The sequence below is a fragment of the Coregonus clupeaformis genome, chromosome 1 (assembly GCF_020615455.1).
Source record: "Coregonus clupeaformis isolate EN_2021a chromosome 1, ASM2061545v1, whole genome shotgun sequence".
In the NCBI taxonomy this organism is placed as follows: Eukaryota; Metazoa; Chordata; class Actinopteri; order Salmoniformes; family Salmonidae; genus Coregonus; species Coregonus clupeaformis.
In genome coordinates, this window is record NC_059192.1 from 19,435,444 (window position 1) to 19,454,967 (window position 19,524).

Genomic DNA, 19,524 nt, shown 5'->3' on the forward strand with positions numbered 1-19,524 from the left:
GTGTGTCAAACCAAGCATGTGTTAGGTGTTCGCCTACTCATATGGTCAATACGAGAGATGAACTTCGATGCAACAATGACAGTGTTGAATACAAATTAAATCATTGTGAGGAGACGACTGACATTTACAGAACAATGAATAACGTCTACAGAAAGGAATTTCAATTGGGTTTACTGTATCCAGTGCAGACAGGTGTCAGTAATGCAGGTGAAATGAGAAGGGGATATGCTACATTAGAGGCAGAAAATCTTGGGGGTTAAGCCAGGGCCTAACCAGGGTTAAGCCAGGGCCAAACCAGGGTTAAGACAGGGTCAGAGAGAGTTGCCATGGATGATCACTATTAGCATCACAGCCCCTCCTCAAACTTAGTTTACACCATCTGCATTGCCGACTCTTTCATAGCGCCATAGTAACGGGTAGACACTACCCGCAAAACCATTGCCTTTCCTCAATAGCAGCACAGCTGCCCATGCCCTGTACAAACACATGACAATGCGCTCATTAGTACTCACACAATACACAAGGCTCCAGAGCAGCAGCTGGGACAACACAGACCGAAGACAACGAAAGACACAGAGAGCTCAGGTGCAGGTTCATGAACCCTCAAATAGGCTTGGGCGGTATACCGTATATCGGGGTATTTGGAAATAACCACGGGATGGTTTTTCCAATACCGTCAATATTGTAATATTGTAGCTACTTTTTAAGGAAATACCTGCAGTCAACTTGTTCAATATGTTAGGAGATAAAGCAGATTGCGTTCTTCATTTCACCTGTCACATTATGAAGCTTACCGTAGTTCCCCAGAACAGTTGAGCCAGTCACGTGTGTTTGTAAATAGCACAACTGGAGAAAGCGGGAGCAGGTGAGTCCACCTGTGTATTGACAGGGGTCGTGTTTTAAATTGAAAGTCAGTGTTTTTTTGCTTCAATAGATTGATCAGGGACATGCAACTACAGTTTTCCTTCACAAAAAAACACATTCCGCAGAAAATAGCTTCATTTTCATCAGATGACAACAAGCGCAACGCTATTTGGCTTCCTTTATTTATTGTAAGCTCATTTACTCGTCACACGAGTAAATGAGCTTACAATAAAAAAAGGAAGTTATTTCTTGCTAAAACAATGCATGGCCATCATATTTCTAATGTGTATCATAGAAAGAATGTAGCCAGCTACATTTCCTAATGTTTTGCTTAAAGTTAATCTTTCATTTTACCAGAGAAAAGTAGGCTGGCTACACCGAGAAAATAACCAGAGAAATGTAGCTACACATCAGTCAGAGCGCTCCAGAGAAATGTAGCTACACATCAGTCAGAGCGCTCCAGAGAAATGTAGCTACACATCAGTCAGAGCGCTCCAGAGAAATGTAGCTACACATCAGTCAGAGCGCTCCAGAGAAATGTAGCTACACATCAGTCAGAGCGCTCCAGAGAAATGTAGCTACACATCAGTCAGAGCGCTCCAGAGAAATGTAGCTACACATCAGTCAGAGCGCTCCAGAGAAATGTAGCTACACATCAGTCAGAGCGCTCCAGAGAAATGTAGATACACATCAGTCAGAGCGCTCCAGAGAAATGTAGCTACACATCAGTCAGAGCGCTCCAGAGAAATGTAGCTACACATCAGTCAGAGCGCTCCAGAGAAATGTAGCTACACATCAGTCAGAGCGCTCCAGAGAAATGTAGCTACACATCAGTCAGAGCGCTCCAGAGAAATGTAGCTACACATCAGTCAGAGCGCTCCAGAGAAATGTAGATACACATCAGTCAGAGCGCTCCAGAGAAATGTGGCTACACATCAGTCAGAGCGCTCCAGAGAAATGTAGCTACACATCAGTCAGAGCGCTCCAGAGAAATGTAGCTACACATCAGTCAGAGCGCTCCAGAGAAATGTAGATACACATCAGTCAGAGCGCTCCAGAGAAATGTAGATACACATCAGTCAGAGCGCTCCAGAGAAATGTGGCTACACATCAGTCAGAGCGCTCCAGAGAAATGTAGCTACACATCAGTCAGAGCTCTCCAGAGAAATGTGGCTACACATCAGTCAGAGCGCTCCAGAGAAATGTAGCTACACATCAGTCAGAGCGCTCCAGAGAAATGTGGCTACACATCAGTCAGAGCGCTCCAGAGAAATGTGGCTACACATCAGTCAGAGCGCTCCAGAGAAATGTAGCTACACATCAGTCAGAGTACTGTCTGCTGATAGAATGCCCGTTTGTGAATTCTCATCTGTGGAGAAGTGCAACTGAAGCACAAAATTAGTCTGATGCCGAGCAGAAATTACAATAAGAAGCATTTTAGAACTGCATTTACAAAACACAGCAAGATATTTCTTACATGTGTTATAATTTTTTCCTGCGTGAAAAACGTAGAATTCTGCGTTAATGCGACCCCTAAGGGTCATATAGTGTTCGCTTTCTGCAGTGTTTGAGAAGTCAAAGCACTTCGGATGAGTTATCTGTACAGCTGCCACTGCTATCTTGATTTACTTGTGTTTTTTTCTCCTCTCGGTTCTAGGCCAGTCTGCTCCTCCCCACCTCTTCTCCGAGCAGAGCAGGCCCGTTGCACTAGCGACTCCAGACTCCACACAGACACAGCGTGTACACATGCTGCTTCAGAGCCAGTACTGTTCTTCCTTCAGACAAGCATGCGTCAAAACTTTGTTCATTTGCACAATGTCTCTCGTTCACATTCGCTTGTAAATATCCAAACTCACCAAAAATCACATTCAGTAGTTCCTACCTATATACACACACTGAACAGAAATATAAAACGCAACATGTAAAGTGTTGGTCATGAGCTGAAATAAAACATCCCAGAATTTTTCCATACGCACAAAAGCGTATTTCTCTCAAATGTTGTGCACAAATTTGTTTACATCCCTGTTAGTGAACATTTCTCCTTTGCCAAGATAATCCATTCACCTGACAGGTGTGGCATATCAAGAAGCTGATTAAACAGCATGATCATTACACAGGTGCACCTTGTGCTGGGGACAATAGAAGGCCACTCTAAAATATGCAGTTTTGTCACACAACACAATGCCACAGATGTCTCAAGTTGAGGGAGCGTGCAATTGGCATGCTGACTGCAGGAATGTCCACCTGAGCTGTTGCCAGAGAATGTAATGTTAATTTCTCTACAATAAGCCACCTCCAACGTCGTTTTAGAGAATTTGGCAGTACGTCCAACCAGCTTCACAACCGCAGACCACGTGTAACCACGCCAGCCCAGGAACTCCACATCCGGCTTCTTCACCTGCGGGATTGTCTGAGACCAGTCACCCGGACAGCTGGTGAAACTGAGGAGTATTTCTGTCTGTAAAAAACCCTTTTGTGGGGAAAAACTAATTCTGGTTGGCTGGGCCTGGCTCCCCAGTGGGTGGCCCTCCCAGGCCCACTCATGGCTGCACCCCTGCCCAGTCATGTGAAATCCATAGATTAGGGCCTAAAGACTTGATTTAAATTGACTGATTTCCTTATATGAACTGTAACTCAGTAAAAACGTTGAAATTGTTGCATGTTGCATTTATATTTTTGTTCAGTATATGTATAACTTTGAGCTGGATTGCCGGTCTTTTCATTTATTTTTGTTTGCGCTCGTTGGCATATTTAGCTAGCAGCCTCCATGGAAATTCGCTATTACTTATGCTAACTTTGTTAGCATTCTGGTAATAGACGCCCAATGGGCTTTTTTTGTGCATTTTTTGCCGCCCCTTTGTGTACTAAGCCTGCAATACCGTAAATCGCGGTATGAGAGAAGGACAGTATCACGATATGACAATCTGGATACCGCCCAACCCTACCCTCAAAACAGAAACACAGCCTAAAAGATGACTTAATCTCTGACTCTACCAGATAATGAGGGAACAAGGTGTCTCATAATGTGTGTGTGTGTGTGTGTGCAATGTGCATTACTATGTTATCATTCCTATTTTATCAGATGGTGACTCAACCTGTGAAGTTCACGCCTCAGATAACAAACATGCAGGTCCAACAAAGTTGGAGAGAATGAATGGACCCTGGCCTGTGAGTGTTTTGTAAAGCATGCCAATAGGCTACATCTTCTTCCCATGCACCCCACTGATAAGAACATAGGCCTAAATGTCTTGTTTTTCCTTCAAAGCCTGAGACAGACAGTGTTTACAAGAACAGCAAACACACACACCATTTCTTTTCAGCCTGGCAATTTTGAATCACTGACCAAACTGCTGAGGGGACATTTATTTTCAGATGTATTTTCTCAATTTCCTCTGATGAAGGGCTCACCGCTGGATAGGTAATATGCCAGACTGTTTCTCAGGACAGACAGACTGCCCTACCTGACTCCAGCAGGCCACACAGGGTTGGCAGCAGACAGAGACTGCCACACCCCAGCAGGTACAGAGGCCCAGGCCATTAATTATGTATGGATAGAAGATAGGCTGGGCTGGCACACAGGGAAGAGCTTGGAGGAGAGACAGAATGGGGAGTGTCCAGGCCAGTGGGCAGGGAAGGAAGGCAGGCAACCTTAGTGTTCTTATTCCCCTGCTCCAGGACCTCACGTTGCCATTCTTTAACCAAACTACACATCTACTGTATCAGGCCCGTGTCCACTCTCTCAACTCTGGTGGAACATCATAAAATAGGATGAGCAGGACCACTGGCTAAATATTTATCTTGTTAACGATCACAGTGGCAATTTAATCCCTTCCTCCGAGTGATTAAAGACACCCCAGAGAGAGCTCAGCGATCAGGGGCTTATGCAGGAGGGTGAAACGTTAGAAAATAGCCCTTATGTTGAACAGACATGAAGAGTAAGCAGGCACTCATGTGAGCTCTAGCTCTAATACATTAGCCTACACATTTTCTGTATGCACAATTCTAAACATGCTACACCACTCTGAACACAACCCCAATATTCCAACATACTAGATACAGCTCAACCTTAGAGGAAAGGAAAGGTGTGGCTATACTATTTAACAGCTAGGACAGTATTTTATTATTGCACATTTTACTTACTTTTTAACTCTGCATTGTTGGTTAAGGGCTTGTAAGAAAGCATTTCATGGTTAAGTCTACACCTGTTGTATTCGGCACATGGGACAAATAATATTTGTTTTATTGTATAGCCGACTTTAAAGGGTGACTGCAAATCATGCACCAGCAAATGACACGCATGTGTGTCAGAAACACTGACATAATAACATGGTAGTTTAGTTGTAATAACAACATCAAGCGAACACCTGAGTCACAATGTTCAGCATACCTAACATTGACTGACAAAATATCCACTAACAACTTAGGATACAGTAACCAAACTAGGACAGGCTTGAGGGATAATTGTTCTCTGCAGCTCCTCTGCGTCAGTGCATGCAGATATCCCTGGCCTGTACTCTGTGGCTCACTGACCTCCATAACGCCATGCAAGGCCTTCTATCTGCCGCTGTAATGGTTACTTTTATCACAAGCTACAGAGAGTGTAGGCTACCACTGGGAATCAGGGTTCCCCATGTTTTGTATTTTACAGTTATAGAGCCATACCTTAAATCCAGCATCAGCGGCCTTGACCTTGACACATGGAAGGTGATTTTAAAAGATGGCTTTCGTTCCATCTCATTCATTGTTGTGTGGCTGTCCCCCAATGACCACCACACAAACAACTGAATCCATCACAGTTGCCAACCTGCTAGAGACTGTTGGGGGATTTTATAATGACAAGGCCAAAACAATGACACTTCAATCAGTCAGTGTTTTTACAAGTTGCAGTTGGACTCACTTCTAATTGAATTATGCATGGATGGCTGTTTCAGAGAGGAATGTGTAGCAGTAAAACAAGGAATATTTACCTCTGGGCCAATTTGACTGGTGCCTCCAAGCAGTAAGGCCAGTAAAGGGGTCAACACTGGTCTGTGTCTGATGCTCATTTAGAAGTTGTTCACGTGTTGTGACATGTTATAACATGCTTAACAGTATCTCTCACACACAGTAGTGCAAGTTAGGCATATCAATATACTGAAGCTGTCTCTTAGCTGCTGTAACAGGCCTGAGAAGGGATTGTTCATTTCATGACAAGACAGTAGTACTTCCACTGACAAATTGACACACATAGGTGACTCAAACTCGGACTTACCTATTGAAACAGATGATGATGCATTAACATGCGTGACCGCAAATTCCTGAATTGAGAAGTGAACAGACTGGATGATTGAATAACAGGTGCAGGTCCAATTGCTAACGTTGGCTAGTAAGCTAGCTAGCAAGTTCAAGGTAGCAGTAACCTGGCTAACGTTGGCTAGTAAGCTAGCTAGCAAGTTCAAGCCAGCAGTAGCCTGGCTAGCTAGCTAGTTACCTAAATTCAAAATTGTCAGTTAAATGGCCTTACAAACACTGCTTGATAGGAAAGCACCATATCTATGACTGAGTAAGTCAAATCCACAACATTATGGCTAGTTGTCAAGTAACATTAACACCTTTCCCTGAAGCCGATGTATTTTTTTTTCTTCAGCCCGGCGTATGGCTATGTATAGTCCACCGATGCATCCAGATTTTGTCGTTGCCTCTCTCCTAGTGGTCATGTGTTCATTCTAATTTATTGTCAAATATTCATTGTCCGAAAAAACTATTGTTTCGCTTGTTCAGTAGCTAGCTAGTGTTGCTAAGCTTGCTGCTGTCAAGTGCTCACTCTGTTGCTCTGCTCACTGGACTCGACTCTCGCTGAATCATCCACAACCACATGCTCACTGGCACTAGTCTCGTAAATCTGACCCTAGACAAAAACTGCGAGCATTGATACATTGTGGGAGGAAACAAGTCCGCCTAGGAAGACTACACGCTCACCGCCTCTGGTACAGCTGACACTGACATTGGAAATATAAACGTACCCTCCCCTTATCAAAAAAAATTTTTTTACGTCAACGTGAGAAATAGCACAAAAAAAATGTTAGCATTTCTGTAATAATGATGCTTCGCAGTGAAATAATGTATTTTCCTTTTAGCAAACGTTATTTGCCAGACCACCAGGGTGCAATATAATCATATTTTTTGTAAGCAATAATGGATGTATTATTTGAACATGTCAAATACCCAGTTTTGCAACAGCACAGAGTAACGTCTAGATTAACAGCGTTTTCAATTCATTAAATAATACAAAATAAATAAGGCAAAATAAACTATGAAAACGAAACTAAATCAATTTTAATCACCAAAATGAGCCTCCAAAAGTTCTGCAACTGCAAATGTCAACTTCTCAACTGAGTTTACCATTCATTCATCAAATGTCATTAGCTGTGATTTGGGCAACAATAAGGCAACAAAGTATGGTTACCATTTGAATGTGAATCCATAACTGAAACACAATTCACACAGGTGAAATGCCAAACATTGCATGTCTTTATTGATTACATTCCTGTAATTTAATCTGATCTTTTTTTAACCAATTTGTTCCCTCACACTACATACAACCATGTGTTGATTTGTCTCTCATTTACATCATAAAGTATATAAAATAACAAACGTTATAAAATAATAAATGTCAGAATTGAATATTCAAGTCTGTGGAAAGCAAACCTTAAAGGCCCAATGCAGCCTTTTTTTAAATATCAATATCAAATCATTTCTGGGTAACAATTAAGTACCTTACTGTAATAGATCTATTAAAAAATAAATAAATTGCTTTTTAGAAAAAAAACGTTCTCAAGCAAGAATTTTGCTAGGACTGTCTGGGAGTGGGTAAAACTGAAAACTAGCTGTTATTGGCAGAGAGGTTTGGAACGCTTTGTAATTGGTCTATTAACCAATTTACCTCATATTGATGTCACCATGGAAAGCCAAAACTCCCACCCATGCAAAATTGCTGATTAGAAGGTAATGTGTAGATTGTATTTTCAACCAGCAACTATCAGGAATTAACACTGATGTTTTATTTAATCACACCTTTACAGTGTTAGTTTCATCAGCTGTTGTACAATATGATATAAACACAGGAAAACATTATTTGGACTGCACTGGGTCTTTAAGAAACAAGTACATGTGGTAAACAATAAATAAAAGCAGACTGATGTTTTGGAAGTACAGACTAGTCAGCCGAGCGGTTCTGTTATAACAATAAATAACCTACCACTTTTTCATAGCCCAAACTCCAGATTCAGTTTTACAGGCTTTTTTACAAATTATATCAATACATCTCAGGCTGCAAAATGTTAGCTATATGCTTATTTAAGCTAAATAACCTATCTTATAAAAGCTGCTTGATTATATACAGTATACACTAACATTACATTATTTAACATAGGCATATTTGGTTTCTGCGTTTTACTAGTTTACTTTTCATAATTGCTTAAATGGGAACAAAAACACCTAACTCCTGACAGCAAATCCTATTTCAAAATAAACCATATATTTTTGCTCAGGCTAAAATCAAGTTGAAGGGGGTTTCCCTAGAGATTCAAATGCCAGGCTTCAAGGCTCTCCTTCATCAGCAAAGCAAACAACAACAAAAGCCACTCAAAAATTGAAACCGTTTGCCCATCACCATGTTAGGTTGAGGCATAAACGCATTTGTGCATCTTAAGATTTCGTTTGTCTGAATACCTCTTCCCACATTTATCACAGATGTACTGTTTCCCTCCTGCGTGGACATGCCTCTTGTGTGTTCGGAGATGACTGCCCTGACTGAAAGTCTTCCCACAGATTTCACAGCTGTACGGCTTCTCTCCTGTATGGATTCTCTGGTGCAACTTCAGACTGTTGGCGTTGTTGAATCTTTTCTCGCAGAAGCTACACTCGAAAGGTCTCTCGTTAGAATGGGTGCGTCCGTGAGACATGAGACTACTCTGCTGACTGAAGGTCTTGCCGCATTCTGTGCAGATATATGGCCTCTCTCCAGTGTGGATGCGCTTGTGTATTTTCAGATTCACCGATTGACGGAATGTCTTGCCACACAAGTCACAGCTAAATGGCCTTACGCCTGTATGAATCCGCTGGTGGTTCTTCAGATTGACAGCGTGACGGAAACTCTTCTCGCACTGAATACACTTGAAGGGCTTTTGTCCAGTGTGAATGAGTTGATGGGTCTTCAGTGTTACAGCGCGTGTGAAGCCTTTCCCACACAGCAAACAGGTGAAGATTTTCTCTCCTGTGTGAATTTGCTGGTGTCTAGACAGATTTTGTGCCAGGTTGAAGCTCTTGCCACACACAGTGCAGCTGTAAGGCTTTTCACCTGTGTGGATTATCGAATGGGTCTTGAGGTGCGCCTGCTTGCCGAAGCATTTCCCACACACGCCACATATGAAGGGCTTCTCACCAGTGTGGGTGCGGATGTGATCATTACAACTCTGTTTGTGGGCAAAGGCTTTGTTGCAGAACATGCACACAAATGGTTTCTCGCCAGTGTGAAGTCGCTGGTGGGATTTGAGGTTACTCTGCGTGGAGAAACTTTTCCCACACTCGGTGCAAATGAAGAGCTTCTTTTGGGCGAACAAAGTCTCCAATAGGATGTCTGTGGGGTTCACCAGGGGGTCATCGCTAATCATACCATACTGGTGCTCTGAGGAAGAGTTTCCTGCAAAAGCATCATCGGCAGCTCCTGTAAGATAAGCATAAAACATGTATGTGAACAAAATAGCCATGACAAAATATCATCTCAGGTGACAGTTAATACTATGATATGGGCTGATCTTATGTACTGTCGAGACACTAGTACTGGCTTTATACTTACTCTCTGCAATGGCCCCCAGGTCTATTTGCCCATGCTCGTCTTTGACAGAGACAGCCAAGACGAGGGGAGATTCTGGTGTGTCCACTTCCTCCACATCTGCAGACTACCAGCACAAACAGATTGATTAGGTGTGAACATTAGGAGCATAATTGGATCATATTATAGAAATGGCAAAGAATGGACACAGACTACAAACATTTAACGTTTTGCCTACTGAAACCAGCCAAAGTGTTTGCAGAAACGATTACATTGTTTTATAACAATTACATGACTCTTGATGCAACCTGCAAAGAGCTTACCTCCATTGAAACAGTTTGCTCCACAGTTTTACCACTTCCGCCATAAGAATGTTCCTCTGCTGCACCAATGAAAGAGAAGTGAGGCATAAATAGGTACTTCTTCTTGTAGTCCAACAGATAACAAATAAATAAAAACGTGTTACTTACCCATTCCTCCGACTGAGAGAATATTCAAGATGCTCGCTTGTGGTTTGGCTTTTTTCCCTCTATTGCCTTTGAAGGACTTGGATTCAAAGTCCATCAAAAACTTTGTATCATCCACAATTTTCATTATTTTACCCAATGCCTCATTGCCCAGTACCTCCATGATTGTGGCAAAGTCTGTCTGTAAATGAAAAAAAGATGAGTAATGTATTATTTCAAAACATACCATGAATAGATTGAGGGTGAATATTGTATTCTTGCATGCCACTTTCCATGGTATCTGTCACCCGTAACTGTTTATAAACATGATGTCTTATAGGACAACTGATCTGTGTTATATGGGCAAAGCTAGCTAGCTAGCTAGCTAACTCGCTTCAGTATCATAGCCAGCTGCTAGACTAGGCCTTTCCTCTCACACTCATGGTGACTTACCATCTTATTCTGACTCTCCGTCTGCAGTTTTGCCGATAATTCGTCATCCTCGCTATGCCCCTGGGTCAATTCCAGGCTGAATACGAAAACAGAGCTGTCCTCTACAAGTTTACCCAGTTCGGCCACCGCCGCGTGAACAAGGGTCTCCATGACAGAGGCCAACTGGGTCTGCAGCGCGATGAAATTTGACATTCTGTTTGTTGGTGTTTATCACGACTTTAGCTAATTGACCACTCTTTCAGATTAGCATTTATGAAATATTAAGATAATACCAGCTAATACATCAATACATTTGATGAATTAGGAGTACACAGACTTTTTTAGTGAATGTGCCCACACGGAAGTATTTTGTGAACTCCAAAATTGTAGTTCCGGTTTAGAAGTGACGTGGGTTTATTAAAGAGACAGCTACTTTATTTTGAAAGCTACCAAGTGGTATATTACCTTATACACACGGTAATATGTTTTTTATTTATTTTTTTGAATACTTGGCATTCTAGGAAACCCCTTCTTTTTTTTTCTTACTTTGGCATTTAAACATTGGACAAGTGGTTGCATCTGGTAATCAGGGGCATTGAGAATCTTTGATGAGGCTGTTTAGAACCTGTGGGGCGCTCAGATGAATTATACGATGACGCAAATACCGCGCCAAATTTTGGAGAGAGGCGCTTACTTGTTGACAATTAGGAGCTAGAACGGTACCTAGCGAGCTATCCAAAATAAACGGATAAAATCACAATAATAACCTGTCATTCACTTCAGTTAAAGGACGCGTGAGTTGCGAGACATTCTTATTTTTGCTGGTATTTCTAGTCGGAATAGCTAGTTCCACAATTTCTGTAGCTAAGAGGCCGGGGCCAGTGCCAGTGTCAGTGAGATAGTTAACGTTAGCTAGCTAGCATCAGCTGCTTGCTAAGTAGCGCAAGCTAGCTAGCTAGTTAACGTTGAGCGGCTGGCTAAGTTATTGAAATTGACCATCATGTCATTGAAGATTTTGTATGGTTATAGCTCCAACTTTGTGCGTTTGGTTATTGCTTTGGGGAAGTGAATTGGAGATGGGTACTGACTCTGGGCAGAAAGAGAGCCAGAAAGAGTAGGGGGAATAGTGTAACGTTAGTTTGCTAGTTACATTAGCTATATCACGGCCATTTAATTCCACACACATTGTTGACATTTATGTTGTCTTTTACTTTATTTGCCCTAGTTGCTAGGGGAAGCAGACATGGGTTTACTGGATCAGTGTGAGGAGCTGTTCAAGACGTCAAACCTTTATGATGTCATCGGTGTCACAAATGATGCAACGGAGGCAGAGGTTCGACGGGGTTATTATAAAGTTTCACTACAAGTCCACCCTGACAGATCACCAGGTGACGGGCAAGCCACTGCCAAGTTCCAGGTAGCCAAGACAGCATTTATATTCCAAAAATAATGTGTGAATGTTTGTTAACCTTTAAAATCTTGGTTGATATATCGGGAGGAGCAGGTGTCTGATGATCCGTTTCTGTCCTGTTTGGTATCTTGATGTGTTACTAGGCTCTAGGGAAGGTGTATGCAGTGTTGAGTGACAAAGACCAAAGGGCCATTTACGATGAGCAGGGCATAGTAGACGAGGAGTCCGACTCACTTGACCAAGATCGTAATTGGGAAGAGTATTGGAGAACAATGTTTCCTAAGGTAGGACTTCAAGTTAAGACATTTAAAACAGTATTTTTTCCCAGTGCAAGTTACAAATGGATACATTCAGTGCCTAGTGAAAGTCTTCACATCCGCCTTGCACCGTTTTCACATTCTGTAGCCTTAAATATTAAAATCTTAGCTACAATGAATTAACACTGGACATTCAGAAAGTCCCAGGCCTGGACATGAACACAGTTATGTCAAGACTGTGCTTTCTCTTTGCAGATCACACTTCAAGACATCCTGAACTTTGAGAAGTCCTACAAGGACTCTGAGGAAGAAAAGCATGATCTGATGCGGGTCTATGAGGAGCACAAGGGCGACATGGACAGGATCATGGAAAACGTGCTTTGTGCCACCCAGGAGGACGAGCCACGGATCAGAGCCATCCTCCAGTGCGCCATCGACTCCAAGGCGCTGCGGTCTCACAAGGCTTTCACCAACGAGAGTGCTAAGAAGAAAAGCAGCCGCAAACGCAAGGTGTGTGAACTAATCCACCACTCTATATCATGTATATCTCAATGCATTTTTAGTTCGTTTTATCTCATGCTCTTATCACAGAGACATAGCTAGCTGATACAGGTAAACTTCGTTATGGTCACCAAATGCAGCTGTCAATGTTTGTGTCATTGTGTTTCCAGGCCGATAAAGAGCGTAAAGAAGCAGAGGAGATGCAGAAAGAGATGGGCCTGGATAGCGAGGACAGCCTGGTGGCCATGATCAAGGTAAGACAGTTAGTTGACCAACGTGATACAACGTAGCTGTGGAACCAGTACCCACCGTCACAACGTAGAACAGAGTCTGACCTTTTTCCGAAGCTCCGTCGGTTATTTATCTCTTATCCCCCTCTCCTCTTTCTTTCAGAAAAATCAGAAGTCAAAAGAGGCAGGCTTTAACAGTTTGATGGATAACCTGGAGGCAAAGTACTGCAAGAAAAGACCGAGCTCCTCCTCAGGAAGAAAGGGAAAGAAGTGACTCTTTTTCTAACTCACCTCTGCGCTGTTGCTGACAGTCATCTGTTTTCATTATATGTTATGATTAAAAGTTGATCCTGCGCAAAGACAGTTCTTGAGACCACTCTGTCATAGTGAAAGATGATATTCTGTTCATATGTCACTTAGGACCTAAATATGGTCCGTTTTGGAGTGGCAGGGGATGTGCCTATATGGGGGGGGGGGTCACTATGAAACAATTCAAATTTATATTTTCAAGATGAAATGGAGAAGAAAAAAAACTCTATAACGGAAAGTTGTATCATACTAGCCTCTGTGACTAGTTGCCTAGATGGTTCAAGTGGTTATGTAGCAACAACACATTATCAAGACATTGTGATGTAATGTTGCCGATGGGTTTTATGTGTAGCCCTTAAGGATTGTTTTATTTTCCACATTGCTCTTAAATGTATTTGGTTTTTAGTCAATAAAAAATGAAAGCGTATAAAACTTTCAGTCTCTCTTGGTGGCAACAGCAGGCAGAGATCAGGCTTAAAAAATATCAATTTAGGCTTTATGGTTTTATTCATTTAGTTGATATCTGTACATACACCAAGTATGATATTACAGTACTTACAATACACTTATAACCATTCTCTTTGTAAATCATTTTGAGAATCATTGCAATACTGTGGAGGTAGTTACAATATTGAAACAAAATCATCAGTTAAAGGCCTAGTGATCAAACAATTAAATGTATGCAAAAATTTGCTTTACATATTGTAATCTTGAATAAGAATGACAAATGTTAGCTATAAGCCAAGCCCGTTAATGGTATTTTATTATTTATTGAAACACTGGTCAAGAATGTCCCGGTCACACACTTTTATCCTCAAATGAGATGTATTTCCTGTCACTGTTCCCCTCCAGTGTCTGTTGTGGACCTGTATGTTTCATTCCCGTCTGTGTGTGTTACCAAGCACTTAAAACTACAGTGTTCCTGCCTGGTCTTTTAAAATCATCTGTGTGTTGTATTTGCAGCTTTGATGCTGTCTGTTGTCCACCCATCTTGCTATGATTTGAGGTGTTGTTGATTGGCCCATTCCTGGATCAGCCGGTTAGCTATGGCGTAGCTTGGTGGGACCCAGAACACAGTGGGCTCTCCTTTGTTGTTCCGTGGTGGCGCCTTGAACGTCAGAGCCTCTTGGACTTCCTCTAGGCTGAACCACCGTGCATCCTCTAACTCCACCTTATCCACACTGACCTGTTAGGCAAAGCAGTTCAGATCAGCAACGTACAATTAATTCAGTTTTCAACCTATAGTATTTATTTCAATATACACTGTATTGGCATGGGGAAAATGTAATGTAAAAATAATATATTTCCTTTATATAGCGCTTTTCATTACAAGTAGAATCTCAAAGTCGCTTTAAAAATAAAATGAACAAAAAAACAATTTAACAAAACAAATGTAGTGATCTGGCAGTTCTTGGACACTAAATGTACAACCATGGATAAGGAGGGCTGGATTACCAACCTGATTTTGTTAAGTTTCAGTCACTCATAGCATATGAACCCGCATAAACCATGGCAAAATGTGTAGAATTGCAGAAAATTAGCTTTAAAACGGCAACACTTTATCTCTGCCCCATTGCAAAATGTGTAGAATTGCAGGAAATTAGCTTTAGAACTGCAAAATGTTCTCTCTGCCACCCAGAAATAGGCCCCAAAAATGTTTTTGACCAGGGCTCCAGATTTGGTTAGTCCAGCCCTGTGGATAAAGCTTTGTCTGGATGTCTTGCTCACACTCAAGCCAAATGAATGTATGAACACAGAGAGCATTAGGATAGTGAGGCAGCCACTGACTGACCTGTGTCTTGTCTGGGTTGACGGTGGCGTGACAGGCCACCATGAAGGAGCTCTGTGGGAAGGGCCAGTGCTGAGAGCCTGAGTACTGGATAGACTCTACCTCCAGCCCCACCTCCTCAGCTATCTCCCTGCGGAGCGCCTCCTCCATGGTCTCACCTGTTGACACATTCAGGAGCCTATACCAGTGCTTATGCTAACAGTAATATATTAGTCTTAACGAGTACAGTTATGGATAAGTGAGTTACATCTCTCAGGCTGTTTATTTTTTTTGGGGGGGGGGGTTTTGTTGTACTTTTTACCCCTTTTTCTTGATAGCCAATTGGTAGTTACAGTCTTGTCCCATCGCTGCAACTCCCCTACGGACTCGGGAGAGGCGAAGGTCGAGAGCCATGCGTCCGAAACACGACCCTGCCAAGCCGCACTGCTTCTTGACACACTGCTCGCTTAACCCGGAAGCCAGCCGCACCAATGTGTCGGAGGAAACACCGTCCAGCTGGCGACCAAAGTCAGCGTGCAGGCACCCGGCCCGCCACAAGGAGTCGCTAGAGCGTAATGGGACAAGGAAATCCCGACCGGCCAAACCCTCCCCTAACCCGGACGACGCTGGGCCAATTGTGCGCCGCCTGTAGTGACGCCTCAAGTACTGCGATGCAGTGCCTTAGACCGCTGCGCCACTCGGGAGGCCTTTCTCAGGCTGTTTACACCTGGGTAGCATATTAGGACTGGATGTAGCCTATGTAATAGACATGTTATAAATAGTCAATACACATGCCTCATTGGTTTAAAATGTGCGGCATGAGACTCACCTATGTCACAGAAGCCTGCCAGTGCACTGTACATCCCCCGTGGGAAGGTGGACTGCCTCCCCAGCAAACACCGTTTCCCATCAGACACCAGTACGATCACCACCGGAGACATCTGTAGAAAAACAAAAGAGACTACAGAACTACTTTTCTCTTAGGGAAATGTAATAACTACTTTATTTCATGATGAAAATCCAATGTGATATGAGAGCTGTTAAATAGCTGATTGACCTTTTAAATCTGCTAGATAAGCCCAGTTTCTTACCTTAGGGTAATAAGTGATCCCACTGCTGTGACACACACGCTGACTGCCAGACTGGTTCCTATGGGTGGGCTGCCCACTGAAGCTACAGAAGCCATTGGTCTGGTGCCAGCGAAGGAGAGCCTGCCCCTAACGATCAAAACACACACCCAGGTATAAGAGCAAACACAGAGAGACACTAGATTGGAGAGACTTGACTCCAATACCCACTCTGGCTACAAGCGGTGCCTCAGACCCTCTCAGTAGGAAGAAGGCTTTCCTCAGGTCTACGAAGGTTCCTCTACACAGCTCCTCCACAGCAGTCTGCTCTATCGCCCCTACAGCACAGAGAGACAGTCAGTCAACCTGTCCTCTGCCCAAGAGACACAGAGGACAATGTACTGTAGCTGGAGAATGAGATTGATTATTATTCCAGAGGGGAACTTTCTGTACCAACTAACTATGACGCCATGAAGTCATGTATTACATGTGTGGATGTTCTCGTACCAACATCAAAGGAGAACTGTGCTTTGTTCTGTTCAGTGCAGTTGATGAGAATGGATTCCTTCACCATCTCCTTGTCCTCTCCAAGCTTTTCCAGAATCCCTTCTACATCTGAGAGGAACAAACATATTTCCATTTCAGCATATTACATGTTTGTGTTGCTATATACAGGTAAATCTCTGTTGAAAGTTGTTCCTGTCAAGAAATGCCCATTTCTATTATGTCATTACAATAATGTCACTCTCAATTTAGGGATTCTGTAGTGAGGGGAGGCTGTCTTTGTTATATACAGTCTTTGTCTCAATCCTAGCTTCCATGGCACTGTTCATCTGGCCATAAAATACCTTTGGTCTGGAGAGCTGGGAGCTGGTATATTCCACTGTCAGTCCGCCGCAGTAGAGGAGCCAGTTCGTGATAAAGGAAAATATTCCCAGACTGCAATGCTGCTCGACACGCCTCATCCTCCTCCTTTATCTTATTCAAGTGCCTAAATCAGACATGCTATAACTTTAGCATGAATGCAATCCCATTCAGCCGTTATCTAACTTGCAGTATGTTTATTAAATGGGTGGGTATATCTGACAGTGAACTGAACTGACCTCATCCTGGACACATAGCTGGCAGAGGACCGTGAGACCATCCACTTGGGTCTGAAGAGAATCCTCAGTGGCTGGAGCATGTTTGGGTCCCACAGATCAAAACTACAATTAAAACAATTGGTCCCAGAAGAGTTGTATTGTGTAGAAAATCTGAAATAATGAATGCAATACAAATATTCTATGTAAGCAAATAAAAAAGAATCAACTTGAAAGACAAAGTAGATAGTGGAAACTGTCTTTGTAACACTGTCCTGGCTTGACCAGAGGGCTGAGCTCAGGTTCCAATGGAGCAGAGCCTGCCAAAGAAGCCATTCATAGCGTCGTGAGTTCTAGTAAGAAACATTTAGTTTTGAACAGAATCAAATAAATGCATTGAAACCACATCTCAATCCATTTATGTACAAGTATGTATTGCAGGCTTATTATTTGCATTTGAGTGTTGTCCTTCACGTATATGTTCATGAACAATCGCTCTGATAGTAGCCTACACTTTGTACCGACTCTTTAGCATTTCAAAATGGAGGTTGTTTCGTAATGTCTATTATGTATCGGGACAAGTTATTGTCAAATAATTACTAGGCTAAACTAAACTGAAAACGTGATACCGTAAGACAAAATAAATATAAATCCACCTCGCTTGCAGTCCAAATCCTCAAACGAAAAAAACAGAAACGGACAACTTTCGTTAAGGCACAGAGACCAATCGTGTCAAAAGAGAGAGCGCACAGCGACCTCTGTCACTGACAGAGGGTATGTCTTCTCTGTAGTACTGGAGTCTGGAATATTATTTTCCCTCATTCATCTGTAGTTGAGTTGGTTTTTATTGGAAAATGGCAATAGATACGATTCTTTTGCAATAATTAACTATCCATTTATTACATTTTATTGATGGAAAAACAAGATCAAATAACTCCTTACATGTTTTCCTTTCAATTGACATTCCAGTGTCTATTCACATTTTTCAATATGCTGTTTTAGCTTGAGTAAGGCCTGGACTACGGTAGGGTATTCCTCACCTGCTACATTACTACATGTATCCTTACCATTGACTGTATGATCCCTCCCAATTATATGGGTTTTCACCTGAGCTAAGAATAATAATAAAAAATATAAAAAATAATAATATACAGTGCCTTCGGAATGTATTCAGACCCCTTGACATTTTCCACATTTTGTTACGTTACAGCCTTGTTCTAAAATGAATTAAATGAAACAACTTCCTCAGAAATCTACACACAATACCCCATAATGACAAAGAGAAAACAGGCTTTTAGAACCCGATGGTCACTCTGACAGAGCTCCAGAGTTCCTCTGTGGAGATGGGAGACCCTTCCAAAAGGACAACCATCTCTGCAGCACTCCACCAATCAGGCCTTTATGTGGCCAGACGGTGGCCAGATGAAAGCCACTCCTCAGTAAAAGGCACATGACAGCCCCCTTGGAGTTTGCCAAAAGGCACCTAAAGACTCTCAGACCATGAGAAACAAGATTCACTGGTCTGATGAAACCAAGATTGAACTCTTTGGCCTGAATGCCAAGCGTCACGTCTGGAGGAAACCTGGCACCATTCCTACGGTGAAGCATGGTGATAGCAGCATCATGCTGTGGGGATGTTTTTCAGCGGCAGGGACTGGGAGACTAGTCAGGATCGAGGCAAAGATGAACAGAGAAAAGTACAGAGAGATCCTTGATGAAAACCTGCTCCAGAGCGCTCAGGACCTCCGACTGGGGTGAAGGTTCACCTTCCAACAGGACAACGACCCTACGCACACATCCAAGACAACGCAGGAGTGGCTTCGGGACAAGACTCTGAATGTCCTTGTGTGGCCCAGCCAGAGCCTGGGCTTGAACCCAATCGAACATCTCTGGAGAGACCTGAAAATAGCTCTGCAGCAACGTTCCCCATCAAACCTGACAGAGCTTGAGAGGATCTGCAGAGAAGAATGGGAGAAACTTCCCAAATACAGGTGTGCCAAGCTTGTAGCGTCATATTCAAGAAAACTCGAGGCTGTAATGTTGCCAATGGTGTTTCAACAAAGAACTGAGTAAAGGGTCTGAATACTTATGTAAATGTAATATTTCCTTCTTTTTTCTAAAAATATAAATTAGCACAAAAAAAAAACGTTATTGCTTTGTCATTATGGGGTATTGTGTGTGGATTGATGAGGGGGGAAAAAACAATTTTATCCATTTTAGAATAAGGCTGAAACCTAACAAAATGTGGAAAACGTCAAGGGCTCTGAATACTTTCCGAAGGCACTGTAATATATACAGTACCAGTCAAAGGTTTGGACACACTTACTCATTGAAGGGTTTTCTTTATT

The 19,524-nt window shown here is 42.5% G+C and overlaps 4 protein-coding genes across 7 annotated transcripts in view; 1 reads left to right on the forward strand and 3 right to left on the reverse strand.

The window, feature by feature from the left end:
* The window catches only part of LOC121536014 (serine-rich coiled-coil domain-containing protein 2), a 122,464-nt gene extending 115,644 nt beyond the window's left edge, over positions 1-6,820 (reverse strand). For both annotated transcript variants that reach the window (XM_041843328.2, XM_041843399.2), the window contains exon 1: positions 6,116-6,820. The gene's annotated coding sequence lies outside the window, so the exon portion shown is untranslated. The remainder of the gene's footprint in view (positions 1-6,115) is intronic.
* Positions 6,821-7,741: 921 nt separating this feature from the next.
* si:ch211-207i20.2 (uncharacterized protein LOC568537 homolog) lies at positions 7,742-10,924 on the reverse strand. Its single transcript, XM_041842497.2, has 5 exons — positions 10,576-10,924; positions 10,147-10,324; positions 10,000-10,058; positions 9,701-9,803; positions 7,742-9,568 (listed from the first exon to the last, which is right to left on the reverse strand). Exons 1-5 carry the CDS (start codon positions 10,765-10,767, stop codon positions 8,520-8,522), a joined length of 1,581 nt encoding a protein of 526 aa, XP_041698431.1. The 5' UTR covers positions 10,768-10,924; the 3' UTR covers positions 7,742-8,519.
* A 28-nt stretch (positions 10,925-10,952) lies between these two features.
* Positions 10,953-13,316, forward strand: dnajc9 (DnaJ (Hsp40) homolog, subfamily C, member 9). Of its 3 annotated transcripts, none has more exons than XM_041843090.2 (6): positions 10,953-11,031; positions 11,780-11,971; positions 12,109-12,249; positions 12,478-12,732; positions 12,894-12,977; positions 13,117-13,316. In XM_041843090.2, the coding sequence occupies exons 2-6, from the start codon at positions 11,798-11,800 to the stop codon at positions 13,225-13,227; spliced, it is 765 nt and encodes a 254-aa protein (XP_041699024.1). In that variant the 5' UTR covers positions 10,953-11,031; positions 11,780-11,797; the 3' UTR covers positions 13,228-13,316. The 3 variants fall into 3 exon arrangements, with proteins under 3 accessions (XP_041699024.1, XP_041699044.1, XP_041698946.1); XM_041843110.2 differs by lacking the exon at positions 10,953-11,031 and adding an exon at positions 11,050-11,136; XM_041843012.2 differs by lacking the exon at positions 10,953-11,031 and adding an exon at positions 11,190-11,348.
* A 102-nt stretch (positions 13,317-13,418) lies between these two features.
* On the reverse strand, positions 13,419-17,931 carry nudt13 (nudix (nucleoside diphosphate linked moiety X)-type motif 13). The gene is made up of 9 exons (XM_041842913.2): positions 17,833-17,931; positions 17,201-17,350; positions 16,946-17,088; positions 16,605-16,712; positions 16,329-16,435; positions 16,122-16,247; positions 15,860-15,971; positions 15,055-15,209; positions 13,419-14,448 (listed from the first exon to the last, which is right to left on the reverse strand). The coding sequence occupies exons 2-9, from the start codon at positions 17,278-17,280 to the stop codon at positions 14,257-14,259; spliced, it is 1,023 nt and encodes a 340-aa protein (XP_041698847.1). The 5' UTR covers positions 17,281-17,350; positions 17,833-17,931; the 3' UTR covers positions 13,419-14,256.
* Between the last annotated feature and the right edge of the window lie 1,593 nt (positions 17,932-19,524).

What these genes read in the sequence shown, in the direction of transcription:
- si:ch211-207i20.2 (XM_041842497.2), bottom strand. Translation starts at nt 10,767, where the DNA reads ATGTCAAATTTCATCGCGCTGCAGACCCAGTTGGCCTCTGTCATGGAG. An exon ending in CGGAGAGTCAGAATAAGATG is followed by an intron (nt 10,325 to 10,575) that starts GTAAGTCACCAT and finishes TTTCATTTACAG; the next exon opens with ACAGACTTTGCCACAATCAT. An exon ending in TCTCTCAGTCGGAGGAATGG is followed by an intron (nt 10,059 to 10,146) that starts GTAAGTAACACG and finishes TCATTGGTGCAG; the next exon opens with CAGAGGAACATTCTTATGGC.
- dnajc9 (XM_041843090.2), top strand. Translation starts at nt 11,798, where the DNA reads ATGGGTTTACTGGATCAGTGTGAGGAGCTGTTCAAGACGTCAAACCTT. An exon ending in GGAGAACAATGTTTCCTAAG is followed by an intron (nt 12,250 to 12,477) that starts GTAGGACTTCAA and finishes TTCTCTTTGCAG; the next exon opens with ATCACACTTCAAGACATCCT. An exon ending in GCCTGGTGGCCATGATCAAG is followed by an intron (nt 12,978 to 13,116) that starts GTAAGACAGTTA and finishes TCTTTCTTTCAG; the next exon opens with AAAAATCAGAAGTCAAAAGA.
- nudt13 (XM_041842913.2), bottom strand. Translation starts at nt 17,280, where the DNA reads ATGCTCCAGCCACTGAGGATTCTCTTCAGACCCAAGTGGATGGTCTCA. An exon ending in AGCTATGTGTCCAGGATGAG is followed by an intron (nt 17,089 to 17,200) that starts GTCAGTTCAGTT and finishes TGTCTGATTTAG; the next exon opens with GCACTTGAATAAGATAAAGG. An exon ending in CCCAGCTCTCCAGACCAAAG is followed by an intron (nt 16,713 to 16,945) that starts GTATTTTATGGC and finishes TGTTCCTCTCAG; the next exon opens with ATGTAGAAGGGATTCTGGAA.